At 52.4% G+C, this 25170-nt stretch overlaps 2 protein-coding genes across 2 annotated transcripts; one reads left to right on the forward strand and one right to left on the reverse strand.

Annotated features, from left to right (window-relative positions):
- Positions 1–2100, forward strand: SPO11-3 (Topoisomerase 6 subunit A3). The gene has a single exon (NM_001402134.1). The coding sequence runs from the start codon at positions 332–334 to the stop codon at positions 1658–1660; it is 1329 nt and encodes a 442-aa protein (NP_001389063.1). The 5' UTR covers positions 1–331; the 3' UTR covers positions 1661–2100.
- On the reverse strand, positions 2100–25047 carry LOC4332471 (pentatricopeptide repeat-containing protein At5g02830, chloroplastic). Its single transcript, NM_001402135.1, has 12 exons — positions 24464–25047; positions 23221–23308; positions 22779–22983; positions 21984–22091; positions 21567–21731; positions 20930–21484; positions 20240–20305; positions 20063–20143; positions 3869–3966; positions 3320–3521; positions 2991–3051; positions 2100–2908 (listed from the first exon to the last, which is right to left on the reverse strand). Exons 1-12 carry the CDS (start codon positions 24981–24983, stop codon positions 2598–2600), a joined length of 2460 nt encoding a protein of 819 aa, NP_001389064.1. The 5' UTR covers positions 24984–25047; the 3' UTR covers positions 2100–2597.
- Positions 25048–25170: the final 123 nt, after the last annotated feature.

Here is a 25170-nt window from a genome sequence, read left to right on the forward strand (position 1 = left end):
AAAAATCCATATAAAATAAAGTACGTTAAAAATATCTTAAAATTAACTTTAAAATAATGTTTGAAAATTCAAAATTTAGCTTCTAACACTTTTTAGGTGTACCGATGGGCTCAGAAGTTTCGGCTCACCTCACCACTTCACCAACCTATCTGGCCCGCTCACTACCGGCACAATCCTTCTCTTCCGGACTCTCCCCAACCACGCCGCAGCAACACGCGCCCAGACTCTAGTCGAGTTCAGCACTTCAGCCCCGCCGCCGTCTCCGCCGCTCAAAGCGCCCAAACCAAAATCCCCTAGATTTCCCCACGCCCCCGCCTCCAAATCTCTCGACATGTCGGAGAAGAAGCGCCGCGGCGGGGCAGGCGCGGGGGCCGCGTCGGGCTCCGCCTCCAAGAAGCCGCGGGTCTCCACGGCGGCGTCGTACGCCGAGTCGCTCCGCTCGAAGCTCCGCCCCGACGCCTCCATCCTCGCCACCCTCCGCTCCCTGGCCTCCGCCTGCTCCAAATCCAAGCCCGCGGGGTCGTCGTCGTCGTCGTCGTCCGCCTCGAAGGCGCTCGCAGCCGAGGACGACCCGGCCGCCAGCTACATCGTGGTGGCCGACCAGGACTCCGCCTCCGTCACCTCCCGCATCAACCGCCTCGTGCTCGCCGCGGCGCGCAGCATCCTGTCCGGCCGGGGCTTCTCCTTCGCGGTGCCCTCCCGCGCCGCCTCCAACCAGGTCTACCTCCCGGACCTCGACCGCATCGTGCTCGTCCGCCGCGAGTCCGCCAGGCCCTTCGCCAACGTCGCCACCGCGCGGAAGGCCACCATCACCGCGCGCGTCCTCTCCTTGGTCCACGCCGTCCTCCGCAGGGGGATCCACGTCACCAAGCGTGACCTCTTCTACACCGACGTCAAGCTCTTCGGCGACCAGGCGCAGTCCGACGCCGTCCTCGACGACGTCTCCTGTATGCTCGGCTGCACCCGCTCCTCCCTCCACGTCGTCGCGTCCGAGAAGGGCGTCGTCGTCGGGCGCCTCACCTTCGCCGACGACGGCGACCGGATCGACTGCACGCGCATGGGCGTCGGCGGGAAGGCCATCCCGCCCAACATCGACAGGGTCTCAGGCATCGAGAGCGACGCTCTCTTCATCTTGCTGGTGGAGAAGGACGCCGCGTTCATGCGTCTCGCCGAGGACCGGTTCTACAACCGCTTCCCGTGCATCATCTTGACGGCGAAGGGGCAGCCGGATGTCGCCACACGGCTGTTCTTGCGGCGGCTTAAGGTGGAGCTGAAGCTGCCGGTGCTGGCATTGGTGGACTCCGACCCATATGGGCTGAAGATCTTGTCAGTGTACATGTGTGGTTCCAAGAACATGTCATATGACAGTGCCAACCTGACAACACCGGATATCAAGTGGCTCGGAGTGCGGCCAAGCGATCTGGACAAGTATCGGGTGCCGGAGCAGTGCCGGCTTCCGATGACTGATCACGATATCAAGGTGGGGAAGGAGCTGCTTGAGGAGGACTTTGTGAAGCAGAATGAAGGATGGGTGAAGGAGCTGGAGACGATGTTGCGGACGAGGCAGAAGGCTGAGATACAGGCTCTCAGTTCATTTGGTTTCCAGTATCTCACTGAGGTCTATCTACCTCTCAAGCTGCAGCAACAGGACTGGATTTGAGGACCCTTTCTATGCTAGATGAATAGGTGAATTTTCATGCATTTATTTGACTACTGCGCTGTGCACTAGATTTATTTATTTAAAATAAGGTATTTTTGAGAATCAGTATTCCCATGGGCCATGGCTAGTCGAAGTCAAAAGGTAGCTCCAAAATGTTCAGTCAAAATGCATGGTTAACTAATTTCTATGTTAGATTAGGTTCTTTATGTTAGGTTCTTTAGGAAGTATTGCACACCCCTGACTGAGAGTTTGTAGGATCAAATTGATAAGGGTGACCAAGATTGCCTCGTAGTACCGTCAGATGTGGAAATCTTCTTCTAGCATTATGTATTTGAACAGCAGCTGCTGTGTGTATTCACTAATTTTTAAGAACATGGAAATGCTTACTTCAGCATGTATTCAGAGCAGGTATAGTGACAGGAAATTCAAATGTTACTGTGATATTACTCATGTATCCTGAGCATGTATTCAAAACAATGTATTCCAGCATTTATGTGCCAACTCCATGTTTGGATCAATGTAGAATTGGAGCTGTTCACATGTGTAACTGAGCACATCATGGCATGTTTTTAAGAGGCACAACAATACAGCCATGGGCATCTTGGACATTTGTTTTGCAATCAGGTTTCAAATCTTGAGCGAACAAACTTGTTACAAATCTATATTAGGCAATGGTGCTCAAAATCCACAGACAGTGGAGTATTTCACTGTACTCGGTCAGCATGTTTTTCAGTTTCCATGGAATTGCGGGGATTGCAAGTTTCCAGCAATAACCTAATAACTTTAATTCTGATGTTTTACCGTATCTGGATGGCCGTCCACAAATTCCTTCTTGTGAAACCGTGTTGGGTTGATGTCACTGAGTAGCACCAGCCAACCTGTACATCTGTATACACTACCTTATCTTAGGATGACTCTGCAAAAGGTTGAGGAACTGTCACTGCACAGTCCTCACAGCTTTCCTCTTCAACCAATGATTCAGAGAGTTGATCGGGATCTTTATCATCCCCTGCGGTCTCCTGGAAAAATGTTTAGAAGCTAGATCTAAATGACTCCTAGAACGAGCTGGAACTGTGGGTTTGGACGAAGCCGGGCGACTTCCAGGTCCAATTAAAACCTCAAGACCCAACTCATCCGTCAGAACAGCAACTATTGCATGCTCGACCTCGACAACACTAGTCTCGGCCTTGGCGCTTGATGCCTTCCCATGACCAGTGATGATTACTACATCATCCTGAACTGCTCGTCCTATTCAAGGTAAGGGAATGTTTAAATGGATTCTATTAGATATTGGTTGTAATGCCCATAAACTGACAGAGCTGAACATTACCTAGTAGATACTTCTCTTTGATCTTCCGGAGAACTGAGAGAACTACAACGCGAGATTCAACCTGTGAAACATATAGTTGAGTTCATGAGTAAGGATGTATCATGTAATGGAGATGGTGTGGTAGAACTCAAGAGTCAAAACATGTCGCTGGGAATGAGATGTTCTCATGCAAAAATCAGCCATCATGCTCATGTGAGATGAGATAAGCAACAGTTTGTGAAGTCTGTGGGTTGGAAATTGCAAATTCTCTTGTAACTAATGTACAAAGGTAAGCAGATCTTTTTATGAGTTCTCTAAAAACAAAAATATCATATCCATAGTCAAATTACCTTTGAAAGCCCACGAACATCGACAGTTTGGTTTTGATCAACATCTTTCTGCAAGAATGTTGTCACTTTCTCAAGAACGAGCTTGAATGATTCTTTCCTCTGATCCAATTGGTAATATTCTCGATTTCCATTACCGCTAGACAAAACTCCTTCACACCATTCCACTATCAAATTCTTGAGGTAATAGTCATTTGCTTGATACCTGTCATGGGTCAACTGCAAATTTAACACGAGGACAAAACATAGAGAGATATACCCTGTGTAGTGATAGTACGAGTCTATCAGCCATTAGGTTGTCACATGTTTTCTACAAAGGAACAATAGGATTAGGATCATCCAACACCTAGGCATGAGAGTTGCATTTGGATGTATTTATAGCGAAAGAACATCTATGCTCGAACTAGTGTTTTTTTTTTCTTATGTACAAAGTTAACCTTTTATGGAATCTTTGATGAATCACTGTCTTCTCAAACCAATAAGCAATAAGAGGTTTGTTGTTCTTAAAGAAGTGCCAAATAAACAATTTAAAGATGTTATAATCAGAATTACCCAGCCTTTCTCATTTCTTGATAGATTGCCAAACATTGCTGGACTTCCTGTAATGATCCATATTTATTGCGTGCTGTCAAAAGAGTCTTGTATGTGACCTGAAAAAGAAAACCTTGGAACTCAATAAACTGCTTGCCCGAGTAAACTTCGGAAGTGTTATGTCATCTAACAATAAAATATCCATTCAAAAATAAGCAAGTATGTTAGGTGGCTCTAGTAGCACTACTCGGGTCCTGGGTTCGACTTCCTGTGGGAGTGAATTTAGGCTGGGGTTAAAAAAACCCCATCGTCTGTCCCACGCCAAAGCATAGGTCTAAGGCCTGACCCAGGTTGTTAGTCGTCCTCACACGGGCCACGGCGCCGCTGTGTAAAATGCCTGGGGGCTGTCTTACCCCTGTAGGTCGAGTTTTTTTTTTTTTTTAAAGGCAATATGCCATGTGTCATATCATCCGCCACCGTTTGGTCGCTCAAGCGATAGTCGGCGCATAAGCAGAAGCAGAAGAGGATTCTGAAGCAAATCGGCGTCGCAATTGTTGTCGTGTGGCACATTGAGGCACAGATGGGAGGAAAAAAATCAATGATAACATAACTTGATAAATGTCGATCCATGCAAATTGTTTTGTAACAAATACTACGACGAAAAGAGCGTCGTCGAGGAACAGCGAGCCTTGTGCTTGACAATGGCTCCGGCTTCATCCCTCTTCAGCTTGAACACACACTTAAGGGTGATCGCGCGGTGACCACGAGGGAGGTCAGCAAGCTCCCAGGTGCGGTTCTCCTCAACCGCGTCCATCTCCGACTGCATTGCGGCACGCCATGATGCGTGTCCCTCGGCCTCTGCGAAAGACCGAGGCTCACCGTCGTCACAGCAAGGAGCAACTGCGCCTCCAGGTCACGAGGCACCAGTCCCAGCACTGGCTGGTTGCCGAGAAGGTCCTCCATCGTACGGTACCGCAGCAGCTCGCCGTCGTGGTACACGTCGATGCGCTCCTCGTCGTGGGAGAGCGGAGTAGCGAACTCCATCGGGCTGTGCTCGACACGAGCTGGTGTCGGAGTGGACGTGCCCGGAGGGGTGGCTGTTGGTGCTGGAGTGCGCGGGGTCGCCGGCTGTGGTGGTGTCGGTGAAGAACTCGTTGCAGCCGAAGTCGTAGCTCGAGAGTGTGTCGCTGCCGGGGTCGGTGGAGGCTTGGGGACTGGGGTAGGCACGCTTGGTGAAGAGGAGCTGCCTACTCCCCCAGCTCCCTCGAAGTGGACGTACTCGACAGTGAAGTCGTCGTACGTCGGAGTCGAGCCGTCGTCCACCGCCTTGTCCCATGCCCACCCTCGCCCTTCGTCGAACACTACGTCGCGCGCCGTGCGCACACGCTGTGTCTTCGGGTCGAGAATGCGGTAGGCCTTCAAGCCCTCCGCGTAACCGATGAACACCCCTAGGGTGCTCCTGTCGTGGAGCTTGCCGATGTGGCCGAGCTCCCTTGGCGAACGCGAGGTAGCTGAAGACCCGCAGGTGGGAGACTGCCGGCTTGCGCCCATGCCAAGCCTCGTACGGTGTCCTACCGTCGAGGGCCTTGGTAGGCGAGCGGTTGAGGATGTAGACAGCCGTCACCACCGGCTCCCCCCAGAAGATGGCCGGCATCCCCCTCTGCTTGAGGAGAGCCCGAGCCATCACCAGAACCGTCTGGTTGCGCTGCTCGACGACGCCGTTCTGTTGCGGGCTGTACGGCGCGGAGTAGTGGTGCTGAATGCCCTCATCAACGCAGTACGACGCGAATTCGCCGCCGTTGTCGGTGCGCAACATGCGCAACTTGCGGCCGCAGCAGCCTGCCCACGCCTGATGGCGTCTGCAGCCTCTCCCTTGCTGCCGAGAACCATCACCCACATGTAGCGAGAGAGGTCGTCGACGAGCAGCGGGAAGTAACGCCGTCCTCCTGGTGTGGCCGGTGTCACTAGGCCACACAAGTCCCCGTGCACGAGCTCGAGCCGCTCCTTAGCTCGGAAGATCGTCTGCTGGGGAAAGGGGAGCCGCCTCTGCTTCGTTAACACGCTGACGTCGCAGAGCTGCTCCACGTGGTCAAGGCACGGCCGGCCTCGCACCATCTCCTTGGCACCGAGCCGCTTCAGGGCCTCGAAGTGGAGGTGCCCGAAGCGCTCGTGCCACTACCACGCCTCGTCATCCCGACGAGCGGCGAGGCAAACCGGTTGTGCCACCAGCACGCTGAGGATGTAGAGTCGATTAGTGCCTCTGGTTACCTTGGCAAGAAGGCGACGACGGCGATCCCAAATTCTCATGACTTCATGCTCGACCAACACGCGTGAACCGTTTTCATCCAGCTGCCCCACGCTGATGATAGAGTTCCTCAACGCGGGGATGTAGTAGACTCCGGTGAGCATCATGTGCTCACCGGACTTGGCGGTGAAGGTGACGGAGCCGACGCCCTTGATCTCCACGCCGGAGGCGTCCCCAAACTTGACAGAGCCTCGGACGCTGGAGTCAAGCTCGGTGAAGAACTCCCGTCAGCCAGTCATGTGATGGGTGGCGCCGGTGTCGAGGTACCACCAATCAGCCTTGTCGTTGCTAGAGCTGTTGCCGAGGAAGACGTGTACCTTTGGCTCGTCGAGGTGGAGGAAAGCCGCTGCGGCCGGTGCCGCTAAAGATAGCTCGATGCTTGCGTGTGCTAGGAGCAGAGCCGACTCTTCCTCCTCCACCTATGCGATGTGGGCCTGGCCACGTCGTGACTGTCGACAGTCTTTGGCCCAATGGCCAAGCTTGCCACAGTTGTGGCAGGCGTCATCTCGTGCCGGCTTGTGGTTGCTGGCGGCGTCGCCCTGGGTGCCTCTGCGAGCGCCACCCTCGGCGCGTCTTCGCACGCGCCCACCGCAGCTAGACGCCTCCGCGCGCCTTGCGCTACTTGCGGCCGCCTGTCGAGGAAGAGGACTCCCTCTTCCTCCCGTCATCCTGACAAGCCTCCCACTGCTCCCGAGTGAGATGGAGCTTCCCACCAATGGTGATAGACCCCGAGAGAAGTTGTGGCTCATCGCCGTCGACGACCTTGATGCGACCTTTCGCCTCCTCGATTGACATCGTGGAGAGGTCCAGCAGAGACTCGATCGAGCGAGCGATCTGCCTGTACTTCTCTGGGATGCAGCAGAAGAGCTTCTCGACGGCTCTCTCCTCGTCGTAGGTGTCGTCATCGTACTGCACCATCTTCTACAACAAAGTGTTGAGACGGAGGGCAAAGTCATCAACATCCTCACCTGGCTTGAAGGCCAAGTTCTCCCACTCCTTGCGAAGTGCCTGCAGTGTGGACTTGCGGGCGCGGTCGCTACCGATGCGTGCCGCAACGATGGCGTCCCAGGCCTCCTTGGCAGTCCGCTTCTGGGAAAGCGAGAACTGCATCACGGGCGGGACTGCAACGATCAGGGCATCCAGCGCCCATCGATCCTCGTCGTAGTCGACGTTGCCGTACCGAACTGCCTCCCACATGTGCTGCACCTGGAGCCTCACCCTCATGACAACAGCCCACTCGACGTAGTTGGTCTTGGTGAGGGTAGGCCACCCACCGCCGGGGCCGACTTCCCTAATGACGGCCTGAATCCCGTGGTGTTCATGGTACCGGTCCGGGGAGGGAGAGACACACGCCGCCTGCAATGGCCACGATCTCCGTCGACCCAGCCGTTGCCGCCGAGAGCATCGCCGTCATGCGCACCCTTGCCAGGGGGTGCACTGACGTGTCCAAGCCCGTCTGGGCTGCCAACGCCGCGCGCGCTCCCACCAGGAACGCCGCCGGCGCGTCCACGCCCGTCTTGGCTACCGCCACCACACGCGTGGGGTTGCGCGGCTGCCCACTGCTCCGCCCGCTCACGAGCTATCTCCCTCATCAGCTCATCAGCGGGGATGTCGTAGGCGGAGACAGAGCTGCTGGAGCTACTGTCGTGTAGAGCCTTGAGCTCTGCCACCGCCGCTGCCGCTGCTTCCACTTCCGCCCTTGCTGCCGCCAATTCCGCCGCTGCCAGCCTTGACACCCTCGCTACCATCGCAGCAGTCTCTGCTGCCGCTCGCTCGCGTTCCTCTGCCGCGGCGAGCTTGGCCTCCTGCCGGAGCCGTGCGCTCGAGGCGACCGAGCGCTGAGACTGTCCTACGGACATGGCACGCTACTGGGGGGGTGCAGTGTGGGGAAGAGGCTGCCTCTGACAAGCTGCTGCTCGTCAGCGCAGGGGACGGGGATGAGCAGGAACAGCCGGCTGAGGACAAAGGGGAGCTCAGGAAGGGGATGAGCAAGAGATGTCTAGGCTACAGAATAGAATGGCTCTAATACTACTTGTTAGTAGCAAAATCTTGGCACTAGGAGAGTTGGGGCAATTTTCTGTCTATTTTCTCATGAAAGCCATACCATCCCAGGGGAGGGTGGGATACATATTTATAGCTATTAGCTAGCTGCAGCTAGTCGCATCATTAGTAGTCAAGATGCTATCCTAGAAAGTGGAAAAGAGAGATGTTGTCCTAGAGCATCTAAAACAGAAAGTGGAAAAAAGATGCTTATCCTAGAGCATCCTAAAAGCTGAAAAAGCAAAAGATGCAAAGACTAATCAGCCACAAGACTTATTCCATCACCAGGCACCTTTGGGCGAACTCGCCGCCTGCCGACACATGATGACTGTGGCCGCCTACATCGATCGCTTCCTCGACTTGCTCGCCCGCACCAGTCCCCTCACGGAGGAGCAACAGGTGGACCTCTTCACCACCGGACTCCAGGAACCACTCAGCTTCTTAGGCCTTGCGAGGTACTACCGCAAGTTCATCAACGAGTTTGGTGCGATGGCGGCTCCCCTGACGCATCTACTCAAGAAGGACGGCTTCCTGTGGTCGTTCGACGCCGAGGATGCCTTCGGCCGCCTCAAGCAGGCGCTCACCACGGCGCCCGTCCTCGCCCTGCCTGACTTCGAGCAGCCCTTCGTCGTGGAGTGCGACGCTTCCAGCACCGGCTTCGGCGCGGTACTGCATCAACATGGGGGACCCATCGCCTACTTCAGCCGCGCATTCGCTCCACGCCACCACACCTTGGCAGCCTACGAGCGGGAGCTGATCGGATTGGTCCAAGCCGTCCGGCATTGGCGGCCGTACCTCTGGGGTCACCGTTTTGTCGTCAAGACCGATCACTTCAGCCTAAAGTATCTACTGGACCAGCGGCTCGCCACGCTCCCGTAGCATCACTGGGTCGGCAAGCTGTTGGGCTTTGATTTCGAGGTCATCTACAAGCCCGGGCGGCAGAACACGGTGGCCGACGCGCTCTCTCGCCGCGACGAGCCGGCGGTTTCCCTCTGTGCGATCACCACGCCGATGTTCGACTAGTTGCGGGAGCTGCGCATAGCCAACTCCACGGATCCCGCCTTGGACGCCCTCCGTGACCAGATCCTTTCCGGCGACAAGACGACCCCTTGGGCGCTCATCGACAGCATCGTCACGTTCAAGCAGCGGTTGTACATCCCCCCGGCATCCGCCCTTCTTCAGACAGTCCTGTCAATGGTGCACGACGACAAGCACGAAGGCATACAGAAGACATTGCATCGCCTGCGCCGCGAGTTCCATCCGCCGGATAACCGCTGTGTGGTGCAGGAATTTGTCAAGGCCTGCACCGTGTGCCAGCGAAACAAGACGGAGCATCTTCACCCCGCGGGCTTACTCCTGCCACTGCCGGTGCCGTCGGTCGTGTGGTCCGATGTGTCCATGGATTTCATCGAGGGCTTCCCTCGCGTCGAGGGCAAGTCCGTGATCCTCACCGTCGTCAACCGGTTCTCCAAGTACGCGCACTTCATCACGCTGTCGCACCCGTACTCCGCCGAGTCCGTGGCGCATGCCTTCTACACCGACATTGTACGTCTCCACGGCATCCTGACGTTGATCATGTCAGACCGGGACTCGGTGTTCACCTCGGCGTTCTGGAAAGCCCTCTTCACAGCCACCGGCACCAAGCTGCACATGTCATCGGTGTTTCACCTCCAATCCGATGGTCAGTCGGAGGCCATCAACAAGGTGATCGCAATGTACCTCCGCTGCCTCGTCGGCGATCGCCCTCGACAATGGGTTAAGTGGCTTCCGTGGACGGAATATGTGTACAATAATTCCTACCACTCGGCGCTGCGGGAGACACCTTTCCGCGTGGTCTGCGGCCGTGACCCGCCACAACTCCGGGAGTACGAACAAGGGGAGTTGCGTGTGGTCGCCATGGCACGCACACTGCAGGACTGGGCCGTGTTTGATGGAATAAGCCTTGTGGTCTTTGGTCCTTGTGGTCCTTCTCTTGCTTTTAGGTTGTTTTTCCCCTTTTAGGACAGCATCCTTTCAGTTTTGCTTTTAGCATCTTTCGGTTTTTCTTTTAGCATCCCTTGGACAGCATCTAGCATCTCCTTTATGCTTTATTCAGTTTGGATGCTCTCTAGGACAGCATCGCGTTCAAATTTTAGACTAGTGTGGGCAGCAATTAGCTAGCAGCCATCCAGCCAGCTATGGCTATATATATATGTATCCAACCTCCCTCGGGAAGGTATGGCTTTTGTGTTTTGTGAATGAAGAAAACCAGAAAATTGCCCCATCTCGAGTGCCATCCTCTTCTCAATGAGAGTAACCATTGAAATTCTAACATCTGGTATCAGAGTCACACTTTCCTGTAGGCTAAACATCTCTTGTTCCACCCCTTCCCAAGCTCGGTTGAGCTCTCAGCCAGCAGCAGCAGCAGCACCGGTTGCTCCTCCTTCCCCTTTCCCTTCTCCCTCTCCACGCAGCAGCCCCCCGGAGGTGCGCCATGTCCGACGCTCGGTCTCGGCGTTCGGTCGCCTCAAGCACTCGGCGTCAGCAGGACGCCGAGCTCGCCACAACAGAAGAGCGCAGGCGAGCAACGGCTCAGACCACTGCAGCAGCAGCGAGGGCGGCCAGACTGGCGGCAGCGGAGTTGGCAGCAACCAGGGTGGAGGCGGAGACGGAGGCGGCGGAAGATGTGGCACGTGCGGCGAAGGTAGAGGTTGAGACTTTGCGCAGCAGCATCAACGGCTCCATCGCCGGTGACATCACCGCCGACAGGGAGCTTGAGGAGCTGGCAAGAGGAAGGGCACGGGAACGGGCAGAGCGGTGGGCAGCAGCCCACCTCCACGGCGGCGGCCCAAGGGACCGCGCGCCCGCCGACGGGAACCCAGACGGGCGCGGGCGTGCCGGCGGCAGCGCGGCTCTCTCTCCCCTGACCGGCGCCATGGTCACCACGGCGTCCAGACGGTGGTCAGGGACTTTGGTCCCGGCGGTGAGTGGCCTACCCTCACCAAAACCAACTACATCGAGTGGGCCGCGGTGATGAGGGTGAGGCTCCAGGTGCGGCACATGTGGGAGGCAGTCCAGTACGGCGACGTCGACTACGACAAGGATCGGCGGGCACTGGATGCCCTCATCGCTGCAGTCCCGCCCGAGATGCAGTTCTCGCTTTCCTAGAAGCGGACTGCCAAGGAGGCCTGGGACGCCATCGCTGCGGCACGCATCGGCAGCGACCGCGCCCGCAAGTCCACACTGCAGGCACTCCGCAAGGAGTGGGAGAACCTGGCCTTCAAGCCAGGTGAGGATGTTGATGACTTTGCTCTCCGTCTCAACACTCTCTTGCAGAAAATGGTGCAGTACGGCGACGACACCTACGACGAGGAGAGAGCTGTCGAGAAGCTCTTTCGCTGCGTCCCAGAGAAGTACAGGCAGATCGCTCGCTCGATCGAATCTCTGCTGGACCTCTCCACGATGTCGATCGAGGAGGCGTTAGGTCGCCTCAAGGTCGTCGATGGTGATGAGCCACAGCCTCTCTCGGGGCCCATCACCATTGGCGGGAAGCTCCATCTCACTCGGGAGCAGTGGGAGGCCTCTCAGGGTGACGGGAGGAAGGGGGAGTCATCTTCCCCGACAGGCGGCTGTAAGCCGCGCAAGGCGTGGGGAGGTGTCCAACTACGGTGGGCGCGAAGACGTGCCGAGGGTGGCGCCCGCAGAGGCGCCCAGGGCGTTGCCACCGGCAACCACAAGCCAGCACGAGACGACGCCTGCCGCAACTGCGGCAAGCTTGGCCATTGGGCCAAAGACTGTCGACAGCCACGACGCGGCTAGGCCCACGTTGCACGGGTGGAGGAGTAAGAGCCGGCTCTGCTCCTGGCTCACGCAAGCATCGAGCTACCTCCAGCGGCACCGGCCACAGCGGCTTTCCTCCACCTTGATGAGCCGAAGGTACTCGTCTCCCTCTGCAACGGCTCCAGCAACGACAAGGCTGATGGGTGGTACCTCGACACCGGCGCCACCCATCACATGACCGGCCGATGGGAGTTCTTCACCGAGTTCGACTCCAGCGTCCGAGGCTCCATCAAGTTCGGGGACGCCTCCGGCGTGGAAATCAAGGGTGTTGGCTCCGTCACCTTCACAGGCTGCTCACCGGAGTCTACTACATCCCCGCGCTGAGGAATTCTATCATCAGCGTGGGACAGCTGGATGAGAATGGCTCACGCGTGTTGGTCGAGGACGGACTCATGAGGATTTGGGATCGCCGTCGTCGCCTTCTTGCCAAGATAACCAGAGGCACTAATCGACTCTACATCCTCAGCGCGCAGGTCGCACAACCAGTTTGCCTCGCCGCTCGTCGGGACGACGAGGCGTGGCAGTGGCACGAGCGCTTCGGGCACCTCCACTTTGAGGCCCTGAAGCGGCTCAGTGCCAAGGAGATGGTGCGAGGCATGCCGTGCCTTGACCACGTGGAGCAGCTCTGCGACGTCTGCGTGGTAACGAAGCAGCGACAGCTCCCCTTTCCCCAGCAAACGAGCTTCCGAGCCAAGGAGCAGCTCGAGCTCGTGCACGGGGACTTGTGTGGCCCAGTGACACCGGCCACACCAGGAGGACGACGTTACTTCCTGCTGCTCGTCGACGACCTCTCCCGCTACATGTGGGTGATGGTCCTCGGCAGCAAGGGAGAGGCTGCGGATGCCATCAGGCGCACGCAGGCCGCTGCAGAGGCGGAGTGCGGCCCCAAGCTGCGCGTGCTGCGCACCGACAACGGCGGCGAATTCACGGCGGCTGAATTCGCGTCGCACTGCGCTGATGAGGGCATTCAGCGCCACTACACCGCACCGTACAGCCCGCAGCAGAACGGCGTCGTCGAGCGGTGCAACCAGACGGTTGTGGGGATGGCTCGGGCTCTCCTCAAGCAGAGGGGGATGCCGGCCATCTTCTGGGGGGAGGCGGTGGTGACAGCCGTCTACATCCTCAACCGCTCGCCTATCAAGGCCCTCGATGGCAGGACACCGTACGAGGCTTGGCATGGGCGCAAGCCGGCGGTCTCCCACCTACGGGTCTTCGGCTGCCTCGCGTTCGCCAAGGAGCTTGGCCACATTGGCAAGCTCGACGACAGGAGCACCCCAGGGGTATTCATCGGCTACGCGGAGGGCTCGAAGGCCTACCGCATCCTCGACCCGGAGACACAGCGTGTGCGCACAGCGCGCGACGTGGTGTTCGACGAAGGGCGAGGGTGGGTATGGGACAAGGCGGTGGATGATGGTTCGACTCCGACATACGACGACTTCACCATCGAGTACGTCCACTTCGAGAGAGCTGGGGGAGTAGGCAGCTCTTCTTCACCGAGCGTGTCTACCCCAGTCCCCGAGCCTCCACCGACTCCAACACCAACACACCCTCGGGCCACGACTTCAACTACGACGAGCTCTTCGTCGACACCACCCCAGCCGGTGTCCCCACGCGCTCCAGCACCAACAGCCACTCCTCCGGGCACGTCTACTCCGACGCCAGCTCGTGTTGAGCGCAGCCCGGTGGAGTTCGCTACTCCGTTCTCCCACGACGAGGAGCGCATCGACGCGTACCACGACGGCGAGCAGCTACGGTACCGTACGATGCAGGATCTTCTCGGCGACCAGCCGGTGCCGGGACTGGTGCCTCGCGACCTGGAGGCGCAGTTGCACCTTGCGTGCGACGACGGTGAGCCTCGGTCTTTTGCAGAGGCCGAGAAACATGCGGCATGGCGTGCCGCGATGCGGTCGGAGATGGACGCGGTTCAGGAGAACCGCACCTGGGAGCTTGCTGACCTCCCTCGTGGTCACCGCGCGATCACCCTTAAGTGGGTGTTCAAGCTGAAGAGGGATGAAGCCGGAGCCATCGTCAAGCACAAGGCTCGCTTGGTGGCACGTGGCTTCGTGCAGCAGGAGGGGATCGACTACGACGATGCCTTCGCTCCCGTTGCACGGATGGAGTCCGTGCGACTCCTCCTTGCGCTAGCTGCTCAGGAAGGCTGGGGTGTCCATCACATGGACGTCAAGTCGGCATTTCTGAACGGCGACTTGAAGGAGGAGGTCTACGTGCACCAGCCGCCGGGATTCGTGCTCCCCGGCAAGGAGGGCAAGGTGCTACGCCTGCACAAGGCCCTCTACGGCTTGCGGCAGGCACCGAGGGCGTGGAATGCCAAGTTGGATTCCACGCTCAAGGGGATGGGCTTCGAGCAAAGCCCGCACGAGGCGGCCATCTACCGGCGGGGCAATGGAGGAAATGCCTTGCTGGTGGGTGTCTACGTCAACGACTTGGTGATCACTAGCACCAAGGATGCGGAGGTGGCGGCGTTCAAGGAGGAGATGAAGGCCACCTTACAGATGAGTGATCTGGGGCCTCTCTCCTACCTGGGGATCGAAGTGCACCAGGACGACTCCGGGATCACGCTTCGACAGACCGCCTACGCCAAGCGCGTCGTTGAGCTGGCTGGGCTCACCGATTGCAACCCAGCTCTCACTCCGATGGAGGAGAGACTGAAGCTGAGCCGCGACAGCACGGCGGAGGAGGTGGATGCTACACAGTACCGGCGCCTTGTGGGGAGCCTTCGCTACCTCACCCACACACGGCCGGACTTGGCCTTCTCCGTCGGCTACGTCAGTCGGTTCATGCAGCGACCGACGACGGAGCACCAGCAGGCTGTGAAGAGGATCATCCGCTACGTTGCGGGGACTCTCGACCACGGTCTCTACTACCCGAGGTGTCCTGGCAAGGCACACTTCGTCGGGTACAGCGACAGCGACCACGCCGGCGACATCGACACTAGCAAGAGCACGAGCGGGATTCTCTTCTTCCTTGACGAGTGCCTCGTTAGCTGGCAGTCGGTCAAGCAGCAGGTGGTGGCCCTGTCCAGCTGCGAGGCCGAGTTCATGGCGGCATCCGCCGCTTCGACCCAGGCGCTCTGGCTTGCTCGACTGCTTGGTGATCTCCTCAGCAGAGACACTGGAGCGGTAGAGCTCAGGGTGGATAGCAAGTCCGCTCTGGCCCTGGCAAAGAACCCCGTTTTCCACGAACGGAGCAAGCACATCCGGGTGAGGTACCACTTCATCTGAAGCTACTTGGAGGAAAGGAGCATCAAGGCGAGCTACATCAACACCAAGGACCAGCTTGCGGACTTGCTTACCAAGCCTCTTAGGAGGATCAAGTTCCTCGAGCTCTGCTCCAGGATCGGGATGGCCCAACTTTCCCACAAGACGACGCACAAGACTTAGGGGGAGAATGATGGAATAAGCCTTGTGGTCTTTGGTCCTTCTCTTGCTTTTAGGTTGTTTTTCTCCTTTTAGGACAGCATCCTTTCAGTTTTCCTTTTAGCATCTTTCGGTTTTGCTTTTAGCATCCCTAGGACAGCATCTAGCATCTCCTTTATGCTTTATTCAGTTTGGATGCTCTCTAGGACAGCATCGCGTTCAAATTTTAGACTAGTGTGGGCAGCAATTAGCTAGCAGCCATCCAGCCAGCTATGGCTATGTATATATGTATCCAACCTCCCTCGGGAAGGTATGGCTTTTGTGTTTTGTGAATGAAGAAAACCAGAAAATTGCCCCATCTCGAGTGCCATCCTCTTCTCAATGAGAGTAACCATTGAAATTCTAACAGCGTTCCTCGACGACATTCGCTACTGGTTGGAGCAGGCTCAGCAACATGCAAAGAGGTTCTACGACCACCACCATCGGGAGCTGCAATTTGCGGTGGGCAACTGGGTTTGGCTCCGTCTCATTAGCAACTCCGGTGAAGGGCAAGCTCGGGCCACGCTACTATGGACTGGAGATCATCAACAAGGTGGCATATCACCTCGCTCTGCCAGCCGGGGCGCGTTTGCATGATGTGTTCCACGTCGGCCTTCTCAAGCCGTTCGTGGGCTCGCCGCCGACTACGCCGCCAGCGCTACCTTCGACCCAGCACGGTGCAGTGTTGCCTGCGCTAGCCCAAGTGCTCAAGTCTCGTGTTTCTCATGGTGTGCGTCAGCTGCTCGTCCGTTGGGATGGTTTGTCGGCGTCTGCAACGTCTTGGGAGGATTTGGATGATTTCCGCACTCAGTATACTGTGTTCCAGCTCGAGGACGAGCTGTTTGTCGAGGAGGGGAGAGATGTTATGTGGGGCATTCCATACCGACGTCGAAACCGTGTGCAACAGCCGGAGCATGCGCCATGAGGGAATGGATCAAGTTTGTTAAGATTAGTTTCAGTTGTTAGTGGATTAAGTTTGTTAGAGGATTAAGTTTGTTAGTCCCTTGTTAGTAACTGTTTGGTTTTCATTGTAAGGCAACATATGCCATTCGGTTTGAGGAATCAAGTAAGCAAGAAGTAATCCCATTTCCAGTTCGTTTGCAACCACGGCTCCGGGGCGGCGAGGCATGCGATCTCGTCTTCCCATCGAGCATAGCTATGCGCTGCGCCGTCTAGGGCCGGTGCCTAACAGTTTCTCCATCTCGTTCCTGTTTTGTTCATACCGCCGATGGATCTCCTCTTCCTGTTGTAGGGCAGGGCACTCTTTTATCAAACTCTTTTTCTGTTCCTGATGTTTCTTGTGTGCCTGATCTGACCATGCAGCATATGTCCGCTGGTCAACTTGCTGATCGTAACTATCGTGTGATTCTTGACCCTAATTTTTGTTATATTCAGGATCGTTGCACAGGTCAGTTGGTTGGTACTGGCCCTCGGCGCCGTGATTCACAGCGTCTCTGGGAGCTTGACTGGATTCATCTTCCTTCCACTGCGTCCGCCAGTCTTGTTGGCTCTGTTTTTGCTGCATCGTCCACCTCGTCCTTCGCTCAGTGGCATCATCGTCTGGGTCATATTTGTGGCTCTCGCTTGCCCACTATGATTCGCCGTGGTCTTTCAGGGCATGTTTCAGGTCATGAGTCTTTACATCAGTGCCAGGGATGTCGGTTAGGCAAGCAGATACAACTTCCCTATCATTCTAGTGAGTCTGTCTCAGTGTCCTTTTGATCTTGTTCATTCAGATCTATTGGGCCCTGCTCCCTTTGTTTCTACAGGGGGCATCGATATTATATAATTTTTATAGATGATTTTTCTCGTCACACATGGATTTACTTTATGAAACATCGTAGTGAGGTTTTATCCATCTATAAGACTTTTACTACTATGATTCGCACTCATTTTGACACATCTATCCATGTCTTTCGTGCTGACTCCGCAGGAGAATATCTTTCGGGAGCTCTACGGCATGTTCTCTATGAGTATGGCACTCTTGCTCAGTTTTCTTGTCCTGGTGCTCATGCTCAGAATGGCGTTGTTGAGCGCAAGCATCGTCATCTTCTTGAGACTGCTCGTGCTCTTTTGCTCGGTTCTTGTGTTCCTCCTCATTTTTGGGCTGAGGCTGTCTTTACTGCCAACTATTTGGTTAATATTCAGCCTTCATCAGCTCTTCATGGAGGGATTCCTTATGAGCATCTATGTAGCAAATTGCCTGATTATTTCGGCCTTCGTCTTTTTGGCTATGTGTGCTATGTGCTTCTTGCACCTCGTGAGCGCACCAAGTTGACCGCTCAGTCTGTTGAGTGTGTTTTTCTAGGATATAGTGCTAAGCATAAGGGAAATCGTTGCTAGGATCCTGTTGGTTGTCGGATGCGGATTTCTCGAGATGTTGTTTTTGACGAATCTCGTCCTTATTATCCTTGTCCTTCTTCAGACACCACTTCTGCATCTTTAGTTGACCCACTCTCCTTCTTGTTTTTACCTGATGCCTCTATTGCCAGTACACGCCCGGTACCTCCTCCGTCGGCACCTTCTGATGTGGTGCCTTCTTCCCAGGCGCCATAACCTTCTCATCTAGTGCCCTCTTCTCTGGTGCCTTCTCCTCGTGAATCTTCTACATGTCCTTTGGCACCTGACTATTTTGAGAAGCCACCAGTATGACTATTTTACGGTCAACGTGTTCAGCCTTCCACTCCTGATGTGCCTTCCTCTCCTGATGAGCCTGTCTCTCCGAATGTGCCATCTTCTCCGCTTGACGTATCTTCCTTTGAGGATTCTTCGCTGGAGCATTTCTCAGACGTTGTGATCGTACTACTCGTCGGCGTCCTGATTTTTATTCTCCTTCTGCCTATTCTACCACGGCTCTTTCAGAACCTACCTCTTATCGTGATGCTATTCTTCATCAGGAGTCGCAGCTTGCTATGGCTGAGGAGATTGCTGCTCTTGAGCGCACTGGCATGTGGGATCTTGTTCCTCTTCCTGCGCATGTTTGTCCTATTACTTGTAAATGGGTCTATAAGGTTAAGACTCAATCTGATGGTTCTCTTGAGCATTATAAGGCCCGTCTGGTTGCTCGTGGTTTTTAGCAAGAGCATGGTCGTGACTATGACGAGACCTTTGCGCATGTTGCTCATATGACTACTGTTCGCACTCTCTTTGCTGTGGCCTCTATCCGTGAGTGGTCCATCTCTCATCTTGATGTCAAGAATGCCTTTCTTAATGGTGAGTTGCATGAGGAGGTGTATATGCGTCCTCCACCTGGTTATTCTATTCCTGAGGGTATGGTTTGTTGTCTTCGTCGCTCACTTTATGGTCTTAAGCAAGCTCCCCGCGCTTGGTTTCAGCGCTTTGCCTCTGTGATCACTGCTGTTGGTTTTTCCCAGTAATCATGATCCCGCGCTTTTTGTTCACACTTCCGCTCGTGGTCGGACTCTTCTCCTTCTTTATGTTGATGATATGATCATTACGGGAGAAGATTCTGAGTATATAGCCTTTGTGAAGGCGCGTCTCGGTGAGCAGTTTCTGATGTCTGATCTTGGTCCTCTTCGTTACTTTCTTGGGATTGAGATTTTCTCTACACCTGAGGGTTTCTAGCTGTCCCAAGAAAAGTACATCCATGATCTTCTTGATCGTACTGCTCTCACTGATCATCGCACAGTTGAGACTCCCATGGAGCTTAATGTTCACCTTTGTGCCACCTATGGTGAGCCTCTCTCTGATCCTACTCACTATCATCATATTGTGAGTAGTCTTGTTTATTTTGGTGTCACTCGTCCTGATATCTCCCACTCTGTGCATATCCTGAGTAAATTTGTTTCGGCTCCTACACAGCTTCACTATACTCGCGTGCTTCGTGTTCTGCGTTATCTTCGTGGGACTATAGTTCATCGTTTGTTCTTTCCACGCTCTAGCTCTTTGCAACTCCAGGCATATTGTGATGCTACCTGGGCCAGTGATTCCTCTGATCGTCGATCTCTTTCCGCCTTTTGTGTTTTTCTTGGTGGTTCTCTTATTTCTTGGAAAACTAAGAAGCAAACAGCAGTTTCTCATTCGAGTGCAGAGGCTGAGTTGCATGCTATGGCTCTTGTGATAGCGGAGGTTACTTGGTTACGGTGGTTGCTTGAGGATTTTGGTGTTTCTGTTTCTATGCCGACTCCTCTTTTGTCTGATAGTACCGATGCTATCAGCATGGCTCGTGATCCGGTGAAGCATGAACTTAGTAAACATGTTGGTGTTGATGCCTTTTATACACGAGCGCAGGTACAGGATGGTGTTGTTGCTCCTCGTTATGTGCCCTCAGAGATTCAGTTGGCTGATTTATTTACAAAGGCACAGACTGGAGCCCAGCATAGGTTTTATCTCTCCAAACTCAGTGTTCTTGATCCACCCTGAGTTTGAGGGGGGTGTTAGATGTATATGTATTCTTGTATTTCCCCATTGTGTAAGGGGCTTTTGTGCATATTTACCCACTCCTGTACCTGTATATATTTGGGCCTAGTGCCCATATAATGAACAGAAGTGCTATTCATAACAGGGTCAACGCTATAATTTTTAAATATTACGAAGCATGACATTTTTCTCATTTGAGAAAAAAAGGAGAGAGAAACATCAAAGTTTCTTTACCATACATTTTAAAAGACTTACCAAATTGGGTTTCAGTTGATGTGCTTTCATTTCTTCAAACAAGTGCAATGCCAACTTCAAGTCTTTGTTTTCAACGCATGCCTGTAAGAGAAAAATATAGCATAAACTTACTTATCAAACTACAACATTTTTTAACCTTAATTCGGTGAACTATGTTAATGTTAATTAACAACCAACCTTAATAGCAACAGTATATGCAGTGACATTAAGTTTCATTCCAACACGTTGCATTCTTCTGAGTGCCTGTGCCCAAACAAAAAGGAAGGTTAATATTATTGTTCAAAATATTACTACACTTAAAGGTAAAATCATCATAGTCCATGTTTAGCAAGCAAGGAATAAGCAACGTATTTTTTTAAGGGAAGCGACGCATTGTATTACCCACATAAAAGAGTGGTTTAATGCTAAGCCAGTTCTTATGATTCATATCTAGCTGCATTGGAGTTCTTTGAGGGCACATTGTAATTGTAGGATAAAACTTGACAATCATTGAAATGCGGCAATATGGAATTCAATTTTAGACTGATAGGAAGTGATGGAGGCACCATAATATTATGAGCTGTACAGTAAATAGCATGCACTTGATCCATAGGTGGAGATAGGATTATTTGCAAACATACCCAAAAAAAATGAAGACTAGTGTTTAACTGTAAAAATATACTTTAAGGTCTTCCACATTGTCCACAAAATTAACTAATTTTCAATCTACAAGAGGCATAATCAGTTCTGTAGAATGGAAAAGGTCAATGTGGTATTAAAAGAGACCCTATTTTAGTTGCAGCAACCAGAGATATCAGGGAAAATGCCAAATCATCATATAGTATGCACACAAAATATCAACTTCAAGCTTAGGCCTTTGGAAATTACCTGAATAGCTCCATCCCTGTTTTGAGATGACCCATAAATATCCATCAGAATAGACCAGCTAATAAGGTCAGGGCAAAGGCCATTTCGCCTCATTTCATTCATTACAGATTTTGCGCGTTCTCCATTTGTGCCACAGGCCTTCATTAGAATATTATATGTTGTAACTGTTGGTCTAAATGGAACCACTAACAGAGTACTGCTGTTACTTGTATGTTCTTCACAGTATGAGAAGTTGTCACCAAAACATCCTTTCTGTTCAGGGGATAGAGATATCTTGACTCCATATTCTTTCCAGTCATAGAACAAGCGGAAAGCTCTATCATACTGGCATGACTTAACACAACCAGTAAGGATAATATTGAAGCATGGAGCAGTAGGTTGACAACCATCCCTTGTCATTTCTTCAAGTATCTCTATGGCACGGTCAACTAAACCAGAATTTGCATAGGCGTTGATTAATGATGACCATGTGACTAGGTTAAGACGAACACCAGCTGATTGCATATCCTGTTTGATGTCGGAAGCCAGCTTCCACATTTTTGCATCTGCAAACACCTGGAATTTAAAAGAGAGAAGAATTCTGGAAACCATAAAAAGGCAGCAAAACTTATGGAAAACAATAACTGGAGCTCCATACCTTCATCATTGTACTGTATGTAAAAACATCTAACTTTAAAAGACCGTTCTGTTCCTTTTTCTTAATTTCCTCATAAATTTCTTGAGCCAACTTATACTCCTTAGCGTTGCAGCATGTCTTCAGAAGAATGTTATATGATGTCAAATCAGGAGGGACGCCAAGATTCTGCATAAATGGAGTAAACGGGAGCATAAGTTCGCTGCACTGTAACCCAAGTTATCCCATTATAAATGAAGATAAAATATGAATGCACGATCAAATGCAGAACACACATGGACAGATAACAACAAGGAAGAACATGAGTTGGAAAATGGATGTGTAGTAGAAAAGGAATGATTATTGCAATGCAACATGTAATCGCTTAAAGCTAAAATGGCCTACCTATGGACAATGAGAAGAAGGTAGAAAATGCATTACTTGCATGTGCTTGTAGACTGAAAAGTTGTAGCTGAAGCTATGGGCATTCACATTCATAAGGCTGTTGAAGACATAGACATTTGGAGTAATCTTATCAGCAAGAAGCCCCTGCACAGAAGTCACAGACATGAGAGAAGGCTGAACCTCCCTACCTGAATTAGTGTAGCATTAGTCTACAAATAATTGGTGAAACAGTAATCTCTCTATTTTATTGGATATAACCCTGTTAGGTAGTTAGATATTCCTTTTCCCTAATTTTTGTAATTTCTCCTTTTGGTTGTAATTCACAATTAGATGTAAGAGCCAAAAGGAAAAGGCAAGAAAAGAAATACATAGAAGCCATGTCTGACTTGTCTACCACCTCTAAGGAATATCTGATGATTGCCCACCAACAAGGGGCCTGTTCGGACGCCTGGACTGCGGCTGCGCCACAGCCAGCACGAACAGTGCCATAGGCACAAGGCAGCTGCAGCCAGCCAGCCAGCCAGCAGCTGCTGTACCCCCTTGTTTAACAGGCCCAAGATTTTGGGAGCACAGATTTACGTAACTGTATAGGTGTACTAATCACTCACTAACATCCTTAAAATAGAGATTATCTAATTGATTTACAAAAGGAGTTTCCAGATTGATAAATCACAATGGGACTAAAAGCAACTGTGATTCATGGTGGTTTGAAATGCTTTCACCTGGATGTTATTTACGGTGGTGTAAAATGTTTCCTCATAGATCTTCCACTTTTTCACTCTTACTTATGAAAGTAGAAACATAAAGTGTGATCTCAAAGAATATCTATACCTCGAATATAATTCGAGCCTGCACAGAAGAACCACAATGACCACATATGTCGATGATACTTCGGCATGCAAACATATTGATACCTCCAAACTGATCCTTGAGTGCTCCAAAGACTGTTAGAGCATGCTTTAACTCCTTTCTTTTCCCAAAAGCTTCCATTGTATTGCACAGCAAAAGTTGGGATTGAGGAAATATACGTGCATACCTATGTCCAAAATATATGCATCAGCAGGTAGCAGTATAGCCAAGAGAAAAGTTATAACTTGTCCCAAGAATTTCAAGGATGAAATCATCAGATAATATTAATGGTTTGCATAGATTTTAAAAGAACTCTTCAGGGGAAAGTGTCCCAGATATTAGAAACAACCTTGATGTGATCATTATTTGGGTAAATCACTAAAAGTCAACACGTGATGAAGAGGTATGTAGCAGGCAGGCTCACCTTATTGCCATATTTGGGTCACGCTTCTTGACAAATATTTTCAATACATCCATCGGATCCACAATGCCTTGAACAAAGAATCCACACTCTGAGCAAATCAAAGAACAAAAGAAAACCTTAAAAATGGTATTTTTCAGGTTCAAACCAAAATAACTACTACAGCACATTAACGTCCTAAACTTGATGTAGGAGGAATCCACAAACAAATTTAACATGAATAGTGTTGAGTATGAATTACTAGCAAGCAAGCTATACAGAAAACAAGATAAAAAAAATACTGTGTGTTGATAACATGTAAGTAAGAGCACTCCACCAGTAACTAATCATACTCACATGGTAGCATTATCGGATACACAACGACAATGCACAAAGCAACCAACGCCAAGAATTAAGGGTCACAGAATGTTTATACTCATGCATACCAGAGAGGTTACGCTACTACTAAGTTCATTACAAGTCCACGGAGCAATTAAAAACAGAGAAAGGTATATCAACACTATACTTAATCATATACATAAAAAATAGAATCATTAGAACTGAAGAAACAGTGAATGGTAACTAGTACTATATCATACTACAAATGACACTGATGGGAAATGTATAGTGCATGGGATTCATCAACAAAGGGAAACACAGTAAGACTTATACTAGTCTAACAGTTATATTCTCCTAGTAAGTAAAGTCATTTGCATTGCAGTGGTAGAAACAAAAAAAAAACACTGTGTATTGCAGTGGGTAAACATCATGAACAAAAAGTTACTTAATGAGAGCACATGAGTATGTTATAATTAGCTGATCAACCATAAGTCACTGCACAGGACCTAATGCAGCAACTTAGCTAATGGTACAACTAAAATAAAACAAAACCAATCAAATCAAATAGATAAATGAACTGTGGAGTGTGATGTTTACATTTGGACCGCAAGTCCACAACCACAACCTAACTACCTAAGTACTTAGATTTACATAGATATAGGAGTACATCATACTACAGTGCATTAGCTAACAAATTAACAGTAGGTTGGAATATGGATCAATGCATCTAGAACTAAATATACTTACTGGAGTTTATAGCGCCCAAACACACTTACAATTTCTAAACACTGATGAGGGTAGATAAGTTATTGGTATTGGTGAGTAGTACAATGGAGAACTAAATCGCGATTAATGGAGCACCAGTCCAAGCTAGGCACATCAATTAACTGAAACATGAATGAATGGAGGTTGGGTGCGACGACATTACGAGCTAGCGCCTCCACGGCCTCGACGAACTCCGTCATGCTGCGCTCAGCCAGCAGTAGCCGGCAGGCGGCCGCGACGGTGTCGTAGGCGTCAGCGTCGAGCATCACGGCGGCGCGGATCCCGACGCGGCCGGCGTCGCGGAGGAACTCGAGCACGTGGGGAAGCCCCTGGTCGCGGAGCGCCGCGGCGACGCCGCGCGAGAGGAGGCGCCGGCTGATGCGCCCCTCGAATCCAGCGTCCCCGGAGGCCGCGCGGAGGCCCTCGGCGGCGAGGAGGAACTCCCGGAGCCGCCCCGCGCCCACGAGGTTGGATGCGACGCGGGAGTAGTACTTGATGGCGGTGGGATCGCGCCCCACGTCGGAGAGGAGCGGGAGGGCGGCCTTGGCTTTGGGGCTCGGGCTGGGTCTGCACCTGGAGGGCGGACTGGATACCCCCGGTCGCAGGAGCGGCCGCCGCCGCCACCGCCGGCGTGGGGAGGGAGGCGGTGGCTGCGGCGAGGTGGAGGTCATGGCCAACGCCATGGCCGCGCGAGTGGGATTGGAGATGGAGGAGACCGTTTGAGTGGCGCGGATACGACTTGCAAGTGTAGGACTCGCGGAGGCGCGTCCTTTTTTCCGGATATTTTTTCGTTCGGATAGGAATCCGACGGTGGGTACAGCCGATCAGTAATTAATCATATTTTATAGTTTACTACTCCCTCCGTCTAAA

This window comes from Oryza sativa, chromosome 3 (assembly GCF_034140825.1).
Source record: "Oryza sativa Japonica Group chromosome 3, ASM3414082v1".
Taxonomy (NCBI): Eukaryota; Viridiplantae; Streptophyta; class Magnoliopsida; order Poales; family Poaceae; genus Oryza; species Oryza sativa.